The sequence below is a fragment of the Myotis brandtii genome, unplaced genomic scaffold, assembly GCF_000412655.1.
Source record: "Myotis brandtii unplaced genomic scaffold, ASM41265v1 scaffold53, whole genome shotgun sequence".
Classification (NCBI taxonomy): Eukaryota; Metazoa; Chordata; class Mammalia; order Chiroptera; family Vespertilionidae; genus Myotis; species Myotis brandtii.
Genome location: NW_005369942.1, coordinates 7,624,474 through 7,637,292, shown reverse-complemented (window position 1 = coordinate 7,637,292; position 12,819 = coordinate 7,624,474). Strand labels below are relative to the sequence as shown.

The 12,819-nt window shown below is 35.7% G+C and overlaps 1 protein-coding gene across 3 annotated transcripts in view; it reads left to right on the top strand.

The window, feature by feature from the left end:
- Window positions 1-12,819, top strand: part of INTU (inturned planar cell polarity protein) — a 54,683-nt gene that overhangs the window by 17,553 nt on the left and 24,311 nt on the right. For 2 of the 3 annotated variants that reach the window (XM_005877765.2, XM_014549003.1), the window contains exons 4-8: window positions 794-1,000; window positions 5,454-5,572; window positions 6,868-6,957; window positions 8,151-8,228; window positions 11,499-11,688. In XM_005877765.2, coding sequence (XP_005877827.1) covers window positions 794-1,000; window positions 5,454-5,572; window positions 6,868-6,957; window positions 8,151-8,228; window positions 11,499-11,688 — 684 coding nt within the window. The remainder of the gene's footprint in view (window positions 1-793; window positions 1,001-5,453; window positions 5,573-6,867; window positions 6,958-8,150; window positions 8,229-11,498; window positions 11,689-12,819) is intronic. The other variant, XM_014549002.1, reaches the window with a different exon arrangement.

The following is a 12,819-nucleotide window of genomic DNA, read 5'->3' as shown; positions in this document are numbered from 1 at the left end:
ATCAGGCCATGAAATGAAAACTGCATGATAAAACTGATAGATGATCTTATTTAGGCCATGATCCAAGATCCAGCACGTTGATTGTTCTTTACTCTCCTGAGCCTTTAAAGGACCACAAAGAATGTCTGAGAGAACATTTGAACCTCACCTCACTTGAAAGGGCCACTAACTCTGGAGGTTGCTTTTTTTGTTTTGTTTTTTTGTTAAGCCTCACCAGAAGATATTTTTTCCATTGATTTTTAGAGAAAGTGGAAGAGAGGGAGGGATGGAGAGAGAGAGAGAGAGAGAGATCAATGTGAAAGAGACACATTGGTTGCCTCCCACACTTGCCCAGGACCAACAATGGAACCTGCGATTCTTCGGTGCACAGGCCGACACTCTAACCACTGACTCACACTAGCCAGAGCTGGAGGTTGCTTTTAATCCCGGATCTCCTTTATTTTCCCCAGAGGAGTCAGTGCTCATAATGTGGTATTAGTCTTTATTACACTGTCAGATCACACTAATTTTTGTTTTTGGTGTCATTTCTTGTTTTTGGTGTCAATACTTACAATACAATTATTAAGTTAAACAAATGAATTTTTGAACAGAGAATTATACATTCTTGCTCAATAAATATTTGTATTACTGTGTGCCGGACACTGGGCTAGGAACCGGGGAGCCCATGCTGTAGGAAGATGTCTCTGCATGTTGTGTGTACCTGAGTGTATGTGCAGGTACAGAGCCTCCTTTTCGAAAGGTGCAGCTGATTTTCTCTTGTTGAAACATCAACGCATTGTTTTAATTTTTAAAGGTGAAGCTGACATTAGAAAATGCATATGCTGTGAAAAAGGAAACGACTCAACCAAGACAGAAAAATGCACAATCGAAAACAGAAGGTGATTTAGTCAAACTTCTATGGGGAGAAGAGATTGAAGGTAACCAGCAGAATGTACTAAACACCCCTCACGTGGTTATGTATCTCACACTAGAGCTGGACTCCGAGACCTCAAAGGAGGAGGTGAGTCTTCTCAAAAGTGCAGGGAAAACAGAGGACCTTGTATAGTCTTCCGAGTGAAGAATAAGCACTTTTCTCAGTCATTCTGTCTTCATATGTTTTTGGTATGTCTCTTGCTTCTTCTAATTGCAGTAAATTTTAACTGACAAGCTCAGTGAGTCCATTTGTAGAGATTAGTGAAATACTTGAATTTGTTTCTGCTGTCTTCTTTAAAAATTCTGTTTGAACTGATTTTCCATAATACATATTTGGAAATATATATTGATTTCAGAGAGGAAGGGGGAGAGAGATAGAAACATCAATGATGAGAGAGAATCATTGATCAGATGCCTCCTGCACACCCTCTACTGGGGATCGAGCCCACAACCCTGGCATGTGCCCTGACTGGGAATCAAACCGTGACCTCCTGGTTCATAGGTGGACACTCAACCACTGAGCCACACTGGCCAGGTTTCTATGATATTTCCTTACCTATTTTGGGTTGCTTGTATCATTATTCTTGTTCTCTTTTTATGTGTGATTACTCTTAACTTTTTATCGCATTTGTCTTACAAGATTCTAAAGTTAAATACTATCTGCATCGCTTTTCAAAATAATTCAAGGCTTTAGTATGCCTTAATTTCAATCATCCCCCTCTTCACCTACATGCTATTGTCATCAATATCTTAGTGCCATCATTTTTTTTAATTCCACAAATTAGCATAATTATACTATTATTACTAATAATTATTATATTTTATACTTTATAAAAATATATAAATCATGTATTATAAAATTACATATTTCAGAGATAAACCTTCTTTAAATTTACATATATGCTTAGCAATTTCTTTACTCACCATTCTTTCTTACATCTTAGACTGTCCATACATGGTATTTTTTTTCTTCTTCCTAAAACATATATGTTAGAAATTTCTTTTTAGTGAAAGTCTGTTCCTGATAAATTGTTTTTGTTATTTATCTGTTGATGTGTTTTTCACCCCTTCCTGAAAGGTAGTTTTATAATTCTACTTTGTATTAGTCAGAATAGGCCAGTCGCTATAATAAACAACCCTCTTGTCTCAGTGATAACATAATGGAAGTTTATTTCTCATTTCAATGTAAACGTTCCTGTCTGTGTGGCTCTGTGATCCAAGCCCTTCCTCTAGTGGTTCCATTCTTCCCAAGAGCTTCCCAGTCCTCTGTTGCATCCAGTGGGCCAATGTGAGAAGAGTGGAAGCATGCCGTAACATCTGGCATATTTCAGAGGCCTGGCTTCAAAGTAGCAACATCACTTCTGCTCATGTTCCAGTGCCTAGAACTAGTTATATGCTCTCTCCTGATACAAGGAGGTAGGAAATGTAGTCTTCCTGTATGGCCAGGAAGAAGATGGGGTCAAGACATGGTATTGCTTATGCCAGCCAGGTAAAAAGTGATTTTTTTTCTCTAATCTGTTTGAAGATAGTATTCCTTTGTCTTCAGACTTCCATAATTGCTGTTAAGTCTACTGTCAGTCATTCCTCTGTAAGACATATCTTTTATTTTCTTTCTTCATTATAGCTTCTGCTATGTCCATAGTGTTTTTTAACCTCTCCATTGTGTTTAATATTTACAGTTTTATTTTTAGGAGTTTCTGAAAATTTTCTAACTATACGCATACAGATCTACAGTGCTGTTCCTGGTAGTCTCCTGTTGCTTGCTCATCTTAGTGATTCCATACTTTATTTCTCTAAGCATTTCATACAGAGTTCTCTGCTCTGAATCTACCCATTCCACTATCTCTAAGTCCTGAGGGGACTCTGACTGTGGTGACTTGTCTTCCTACGTCCTTGGAGATCATTGGTGAAACTTACTGCTTGATTTTATCTTTGGGAGTCCTAACGTTCTAAAGTGGGAATGTGTTCCTTCAGAGAGAATTTGCTGCTTCTGCTTCTGCCACTAGCCTGGGGTTTACTCAAGGATCTAGGTGTAACACACTGGTCTTAGGCCTAGCTCATCTACTGAGCCACTAGTCCAGTGCTCAGTGTCCTGATCAAATATGGTAGGCATCAGCCCTCAGGACAGCCCTGCCTCTGCCTTTCTGCCCACCACTCCCAGCTGAGGCCCCAGCTTGCTTTGCAGTGGTGGGGAAGCGGGTATGGAAGGGTATGGAGAGGGTGTCCTTGGAAACCCTCTACTTCTTACATATCCAGCAGTTCAAACAAGTATGTTTTGGTCATGGATCTAGTTGTTTTATAACACAAGAGTCGCTTAGAGCATCTAGTGTACCATAATGCTTGGAGCAGAAGTGGGATCTAAAATTAGGTTTTACCTAATTTGCATTTCTTTGCTTTTGAAATCTTTGCAGTCTGTATTCTCAGTGCCAAAGCCATTTTACACAAGGGGTGTATTTCCCTGGGTTGCTTTCTTCATATATCAAAATTTAGTCACTGATTCAAAAGGAAAAGAAGGGATTTACTTATACATATTTTTATTATTTTCTCTGTTCTGAAATGCCTAGAGACCTAGAGTTAATCATTCTAATTTCTTGCATGTATGATTAGTCCTTTATATCTTTAAAACAAATGAGAAGTTTAACCATTTATTGTGTAAAACACACACTAAGTTTCTGAGATGGTAGCACTCTGCCTCTTTCTAGGTTGTCTGAGAGTAGGATGCTGCTGAGGCCTTTTGTCATCCTTGCCTTTCTTTCCATGGGAAAGTGTGTAGATGTTTCTCAGTCTGTTGACAGTCCTGTATCAACACTGTGATCAAGAGAGGCTTTTTATTCTCATTGAATAGAGTGGGAGTTGCTGCAAATGCATGCTGCTAGCAAGTGCTTAAAAATACAGCTAATTAAATTGGTTAGGAATTGTAGAGCTTGCTGGGGCGTTAACAGTGAGGTTTTCCAGACTGGTTCTGCAGCAGTTGGCATAGAGGTTTTCTCAAAGGACCTTTCTTTACTGGTATGACTTATCTTACAATAAGATGTTATAGGGTCATTTTGTTTTCCTGTGAGTTACATATCTAAGAAATGCTTCTTTTCTTTGAATTAGATGATTTGGAAATTTCACAAAATGAATCAAAGGAAATATGGTTATTTGTTTAAAGTGGTATTTGTTATTTGGCTACATACAATACATTTATTGACTAGCAAAGTTTTAAATGTATAAGTAGACATAACAGAAGATCTTAACTGATGTTTGACCTAATTTCTAGAGATAAAGTGTTTAACTGTTTTTACACTAAAAATATTGCAAGAAGATTTGAGTTGTTAGGCAGAGTGTATGGCCAACACATTCCATAGCAATTTGCATATATTGAATGTGTTTATTAATAAGCACAAAAAGCAGATGTGTATAGTTTGTCATTATTTATATTTGTCCTAATGTAAAAGTTGCCAAGATATACATACCATGTCACATAATTACTTCTTGTAAAAAGAGACCAAAGCAAGAAGTAGAACAGTCTTAGAGAGAGAACCAAGGAAAATATCTGATAATATTATAAGAGTTTGGGCTTTCAATAGTGGCTCTATTAATATTTATGCATATTGCCATTAAACAGTATTAGTGGAAACTACTCTGAATTCTCCAAGGTTTCTATCTGGAAATTTGTATTTTGCCTGCTTTTTATTTGCCTTGTAAGAAAAATGTCATGTTGCTTTAAGTAACAGCAAAAAAGTGAGGTCCAGAATGATTCATCCCTTTGGTAAAAGTTCTAGCACAGTGTACATCCTGATTTTGAAATTTGTTATTTTGTTAAAACTTCATGTTTCCTGGGAACAGGCTCTTCTTGAAAATTGAAAAGTAGTAAGCATTCTGAGATTTATCCTATAGATCTAGTATTTTACATAATTTAAAATGTGCTGTTTTTTAAAGACTTCATTCAGATTAATTTGTGGTAGGAAAACCCTTTCAAAATTTATAATATTATAATGTTTCTTTCTTCCTATCTGCATTACTCTAATGTAGTTTTGTGTTCTCACTTTTTAATTTCAGTATTGTTTTGGGGTTACATAAAGATTTAATAATTTAACAAATTCACCAAAATTACAAAGATGATCCTTTTAAAGTCAGTATGAAAGTAATTAAATTTAAGGACTCCTAAAAGTTACATATGATATCTACATAGATACCATATGTGTAAAAATATTTGTATAATGAAATAAATAAAATATTCATATTAGAATTTATTGTAAAGGGGATTAAAGTTTAAAACATTGTTTGAAATTATTCCAACTAATTAGTGTCCTATTCAGTATATATTTTGACATCATGACCAATTTTGACAGTCTCTAACTTATATTTTCAACTGCGTTAAAATTCTAAGCATATATCTCTTCTTATGTTTGAGTAAAACTACTGAAACTGAAAAGATTCTTTTTATTGTTGTTCTTTTCTTAATACAAACTGAACTTTCCATGACAAAAAAATAATGACTGGAAAATTTGAGGAGTGTGATCATTTTTGTTTGTTTGTTTGTTTTCATTTAACAGCAAGAAATTCTTTATCATTACCCAGTGTCTGATGCATCTCAGAAACTTAAAAGTGTGAGAGGGATATTTCTCACGCTGTGTGACATGCTGGAAAATGTAACTGGGACACAAGTTACTAGGTAATAATTGATTTTTACTTAGCTTTAATTATTTTTCTTTCAAGTTCTTTACCTTGATTCTGACAAAATGCTAATAGAAATATCTATTATACAAATATATTAGTATCTATAATGTAGCTATATCTGCATACTTTGCTTCTCACCTAAGTTATTTCTACCAGTCATCTTTTTAAAGTATAGGTTCTCAATATGGCTGTAGATCTGGGTGTTCTGGTACACTTCAAATCACAAAGTTGGACCAGTGACCTATACTTCAGAACTTATTTTATGAAGGTGGTATCTCTTAAGCATGGTATTATGATGAGTTTTGGCTTTTTCATGATTTTATCTTGATTGTTAACTTGCTGGGTGGGTAATACTTTGTGGTTGGTAAGAATGACTAAATGCTTATTTTTCTTATGATTCTTGCAACAGTGATAGAAAAATACAGAATATACTTTAGGAGGCATATTTAGAATGCAATATCGTCTGTGCAAATTTTTTCAGTGATGGATAAGCAAGACTGATATCAAATAATTTTTGGAAAAATAAAATACATCATATAGTCAATTATACAACAAAGTATACCATTCTACACTGACTTAACCAGCACTGACTTTGAGATGCCATAGTTAACTTATGGGAAGAGGAGGCTCAAAAGCTTTTAAGTTTTGTTTTGGGATTGGTTTTTCTTTCATACAATAAGTCTCTGAAGTATAAGCTATTTTCTTCCTTAATATTTCAACAATCTTTGACTTTACAAAAATAGTTTATCTCAAATTTTAAGAGGCCTAAAATACTGATAAAATGTCAAGTTGGATTTTCTAGGCTTTAACTTTTCTTTTTCTATCTTCTGGTAAAAATGACATCACTCCAACAGTGTCCTTAAGGAACATGTTTAAATCTGACTTACATTTTGTTTATTTGTTTATGTAGCTGTGTCCCGTATTGAATATCACCTTATAAGCTGGGACCATGTCTTCCTTTTTTTGTAATCTCTTTAGTAAAGCAAGTTCATACGCAGGCATCAGACCTGATATATTAAATTAACACACTGGGATGGAAGCTTTCTTCTTTCTTTCTTTTTTTTTTTTCTGTTGTGGGTATACTTTTGTTTGAGTTTTTGTGAGGTTTTTAAAAACTACTTCAGAATATATTTTTGTTGTACGATTATCTTTTCTGTGTGGCAGTTAGGGATATGCCAAGAAATGTGCTTATTAGGCATGCAGTTCTTAAATCATACCATATGCAGTCTTTTCTGAATGACTTTATAATGTTAAAACATTTAAAGATATTCTAACTTTATTTTTTCTTAGCTCGTCCCTTCTTTTAAATGGGAAACAAACTCATGTGGCTTATTGGAAAGAATCTGAGAAGTTGTTGTTAATTGGCCTGCCTGCTGAAGAGTAAGTTGAGGGTTTTATTGACCTTACAGTCATTTCTCAAATACTGCTAACGTAGTCTGTTTCATTAATATTATGCCATTTTCGTCAAAAGGCAAACTCCTTAAACAGCTTTACAATTTAAAGGTCTGTTGGACTAATACAATAACTGTGTGTTCATGTGATGTGAACTTTTGTAAACCCATACTTGGAAAACAACCCAGCTTTTCATAATCCCACCCACTGGCTTTGGGCAGTCTCCTATGCTATTTTACATAAGGGACTTGAGCATCTGCGGATTTTGATATCCATGAAGGGTCCTAGAACCAAAACTTGCAGATAGCTTGAGCCTCTTCACAGCATGTCCCTGGGCTTACCCCACAGCAAGATCCAAAATAGAGAAAGGGGGAAGCTGCAAGACCTTTTCTAACTTAGTTTTAGAATAGAGACACTATCATTTCCACTATATATATTCTTTGTTGGAGTGTGTTACCTAGTCCAGCCCACACTCAAAGGGAAGGAATTAAGCTCCATCTCGAGAGGAAGAGTATCAGACAATTTATGGGCATGTTTAACATCACAAACAGGAATTCCAAAGTAGGCTACAGTGAAAAATATTAAATGGATTATGTTTTGAAGGTGACTTCAGTTTTCAACAGAGACATGATCTATCATAAATGTGGGGTTCAAAATTTTAACACGATGGGATAATGGTGTTATGATATACGCTAAATGATGGCTCTCTTTAACAAACTAATGTGTGTTTTTCTATCTAAAAGGGGACTATAGTCGTCCCTTGCTATCTGCAGGGTTTTGGTTCTAGGACCCTACATGGATACCAAAATCCACAGATGCTCAAGTAGCTTGTATAAAATAACACAGGACCCTGCTAGGAGTCTGCCCAAGGCCAGTGGGTTGGATTATGAAAAGCTGGGTTGTTTTGCAAGTGTGGGTTTACAAAAATTGTGGAACATCCATAATAAGATACTTTAGGATAAGATACTTTAGGGTAAATCATTTGTCTTTATTGTTTTAGTATCCCAGAAGGCAAAAGAAAAACAAAATACAATGTCAAGATAAAGGCAGCATAGGCCATGAGGAAGGGGAGAGGAAGCCCAGCTAAGGAACTGGGCAGAGGCTACAAACTTGGTCTGCTTCTTTCAGATATGCATCATTTGGTTATGCTAATGTTAAACAAATGTTTTTACCTTTTTTAGAGTTCCTCTTCCTCAGCTAAGGAATATGATAGAAAATGTTGCCCAAACCTTAAAATTTATGTATGGTTCTTTAGATAGGTAAGTACTTCTTTGAATTGAATCTCAAGTTTTAAGTGTCTGAGCCTAAATCACCTCTTGCACTTACTACTTTTCCTTCGTTGGCAAGTTAGTTGTTTGAGGTTGTTTTTTCCCCTCCTTCTTATTTTCTCATTCTTTATTACTGGCTTTTAATTATCGCTCTAAGCAGTTTTTCATTTCATCCCTTGCTTTTTCTTTTTTTGGTCTCATATGTTACTTTAGTGAAATAGTAATGAACCACAATTATATTTTGATTTGATATATTTCTGTAGGGGTAAATGTAAGAGCATTTGTTCATAACAGAAGATTTTAAGTGTTGTTTTTTTATGTGTGTGTTTTTCTGGTTACAATACCAGTGTCAAATTCACTATCCTAAAATGTGATACTTCCTTCTAAAATTTTTTTCAAGTAAAAATGAATGCACTATTAAAATAAAAAAAATCACAATAGACTGTTTAGTTTCCTATGTATCCTTCTGTGTATTTTCTATATAATATGAATACTCTCTTTTTGAACACATGTGGGCTCATACTATATATTTTTTTCTGCCTCTTGCTTTTTTACCTTACCCCATAATGTGATGCATCTTTCTTGATCTGAAGAAGGATAGTTGAGGTAACTGTTCAATATTTTAACAGGTAAAATTATGATGGAAAATAGATTTTTCTCTTTGTGGGATTTTTGTAAGTCCCAGTACTTAAAGAGCTAAAATGATACCTTTGCTTTCGAAGTCTTCAGCATCTATCAGTATATAAATCAATCAGTTTATACACTTTTCCAAAACCAGTAGTATCAGCTCTCTGCTTCTCTATGTAGATTTTTGCTGTCCCTGTTCTCAAAGCAGTCTTAGAGATTTTCTGTGATTGTGCCATCTGGGAAAATTGTCTGATTTGCAGTGTTCTCCAACAGCTGCTTAGGAGACACATTCCTCTCAATTACTTACTTGTTAGAATTTTCCAAAAGTGTGAACTACAAAAGGCCAGGCAGCCACAAACAAGGCTTTTACCGTTTATCAATGAGGACATTTTTAACCAATGAAGTGTAAGGATGCGGTTATAAACTATCTCCTTACATTTACACTAGATGAGCAAAGCTTGCTATGTTTTACCCTAATTAAAGCTTTCTGTTTTCATAAAACCAGAGATAATCAAAGAATAAACTCCTGCAGTAAATTCTATTCATGAAGATGATCCGTTGGAGTTGTTCTGCAGATTTCGATGGAGTAGTTTGGGGGCAGAGGTACTCTTACTTTCTCTGAAGTTCATCTTGAAATTTAGCTTCCATTGATTTGGAAGTATTTCCAAGATGGCAACAAACTGAACTAGTTTCTTCTTGTTCAAGTGGGAATTTGAAAGGCAAACCATAAATGTGAAGATCCACTGAGTTCTTAAAACCAAAAAGCAGTATGTATCCAATATGTTGTTAATAGTCGTTTTGCAATAATTTTTAATAACAAGATTTTTTCTGATTATGAAAGATATGAAAGGCCCTTTGAGCCACAGAAAACTGATTGTACATGAACAAAGTTTAGTGTTGTGATCAAATTAAAGATATAACAGTTTCCCTCACCAGTCCCAGCCAGTCCATGAGCAAGTCCATATCAGCCAATCCATCCATTTCTCTCCATCTTCACTATTACCCTCTCTAACCATAGCCATCTCTCACTACTATAGTAAACTCCTAACTGGTTTCCTTGCCTCCATTGTTGCCACTTTAATTAGTTTCCCTTTTTTTTCCAAATTTAATTTTTTATTGAATTTTCTGGGGTGATATCTATAATAATAAAAGCATAATATGCTAATTAGACTGGATGTCCTTCTGGGCATCCTTCCAGATGACCTTCCGGACGAAGCCAGGGCTGCGAGGGAAGCCCGGGTCCCGGGTGCCAGAGGGAAGCCGGTGCTGGCAGCCAGGGGAAGGAAGGCCTACTCTTGCTCTAATTTCATGCATCGGGCCTCTAGTAGGTTAATATATGTTTCAGGTGTACAATCCTATAATAGACCATCTGTATATTAATTAAAGTCCACTTTAATTAATTTCCAAATGCAGTTAGAGTGATCTTTCTACAATATCTGCCTCCTACCTACCTTTCTGATTTTGGATCTCAAACCACACCTACCCCTCTGCATCGTTCTGTAGGCACCTGGCCAACCTTGTTTCCCCGCTTTGGCTTTTGCACTCTGCTCCCACTGGACTTTCTTGACATTGGCATCTCAGCTTAAATGCCCCATTCTAAGAGACTCTTCTCCAACCATTTGATCTAAAATAGCCAACCAGTTACATCACACATTCACAAGGCCCTGTTCTATGCACAGTCCTTTGTAAGTGTTCATGTTTTTACTGTTTGTTCACTTGTCTTTCTCCACTAGAATGTGACCTCCATAGGAGCAGAGACCTTGTCTTTTGTCTTGATATTTGTACTGCTGTACAGCAATAAAAATATCAAGACAAAAGACAAGAACAAAATATCAAGAACATACTAAGCACTCAAGTAATTTGTTGAATGAATCAGTGAGTAGTATTCTGCTAATATTACCAATTACATTATCCAGTGAGCTATTCCAATGAATGTTGCAGGCAATGTTGTATTATTTTACATGGCTAAAACCAAGTTTCTCTCTCTTCCTCTTTTGAATTTTTCAATAGTTATGCTTTCATTAAAGAGGGGAGGAAATAACTTAGGTTAATTTATGTGCTTACTAAGTAATGAGCCTTATACGTGCTTATACTAATTATATACTAGATAGTTTGAATGCGAATTAGATTGTACTATCCCTATTTTTACAGAGATGGAAACAAAGTTCAGAGAAAGGTTAGATTATTTTCCTGTGATATCTACCTAGTAACTGTTGTGATAAGACTCGAAGCCATATTACAAAGCTCAAAATCTCTTTATTTTTCCATATTGCCTGAAAGATATTGAGAGTTGTAAATGGTTGATAGTGAGAGGTAAAAACAACTCACATTTTTTACAAAAAGGGCACCTGAGCCCATTCTGCTGTAGATATACCACTTGTATTAGCATGTGGTTCTTCCATAGTACCACTACTCAGTGCATTTGAGAGTAGGTTTTAGGGTAAAAAATATTGACAGGGTAAATTTCTTAACACATTCCATCAGTAACATTATAGCAGTAATTCTTACTAAGAGACAGGAGTAAGGAAGAGAGCTTATATGGTTGGGAAAGATTCAGTCCTCTTAGCAGCACACAAAAGATGACCACCATTTATTTCCACGCGTTGTTCTAACTTAGAGCTCTTGGTTCTTCAGTGCCTTTTGCCAGGTTGAGAATGCTCCTCGGTTGGATCATTTTTTTGAACTGTTCTTTCAAAGAGCCCTTCAGCCTGCCAAGCTGCACGGCAGGGCCAGTCCCAGTGCCCAGCAGTACGAGGCCTCCAGTGCAGTTCTTTTAGACAATCTCCCTGGAGTGCGGTGGCTCACACTTCCACAGGAAATCAAGGTAATCTTAAGTGTCATAAAGTAAAAATCAGGACCAGCTGCTTTACAATTCTCTATCTTCTCTTCCCCTTTCTCCCCGCTAAAGCCTTTTGTTATTTTCAGGATTGTAGGTAAGAGTCAAAAAGGTAATTGGTTGATGAAGCAGGAGGTCCAGTGCAGTGAACTTAGACAAATTTTCCTTTCTAAATAAAAGTTAGCTCTTTCATTTTACAATATTTAAGCTTTGTCCAAACTTGGATTACTTTTCAGAAATCATAATTATTTGTTGTATTCTTATTTATGAATTTTGTAACTTTGATTTTATAATGTAAGGTTATGTTAAGGTTATGTTTCTACATAAAATAACGGTAAATGAAATGATTGTCTAACAAACAATATTCTTAGTTAAGTATAGATCTCCACAAATCATAGCAAAATCTTTCCTTACATGAACATATGTAATTAGCTTTTGCCTTGTCCCCTGTATATCTTATCAAGGGTAAGGCTTCATGATGGTTAAGTATCATCAAAGTGATTTTAGTCGTATCTGGAGACCTAGAATAACTTTACTGCTGAATAACTGGAAAGATCATTTCAGAAATTTTCATCACCAGCAATGTATTCAGCCACAGCATTTGGATTAGTATTAAACAAGGCACTATGCCATAGCCAGTTCCCTGCCCATGAAGAAACCCAGCCTGTTGTCATAAAAACCCAATTCAGGGTTCCACTCTTCATGGAATTCTTTAATGTACAATCAAATAAATGCTTTTTTAACAGTTCAATAATAATTTAAATTGATATGTCAGTTGCTTTGTTGAATTTTCTTATCTTTAAAACGGGGACAATAATAGTAGCTACTTGATAGAGGAGTTATGTGCTATTACATGTAAAGTGCTTAGAATCAAGCCTGGCCCATTGTAGTCATAATTGTAGTGATTAGAGTATTATTGTATAATTTTATTTTGAAGGAGGTTAGAGCAAATTTAGAGGAAACTTTTACTTAAAAAAATTTTTTTTCTTTATTGATTAAGGTATTACATTGCCCCACCACCCCCCACCCCCCACTCATGCCCTCACCGCCCTGGTGTCTGTGTCCATTGGTTAGGCTTATATGCATGCATACAAGTCCTTTGGTTGATCTCTCCCCCTT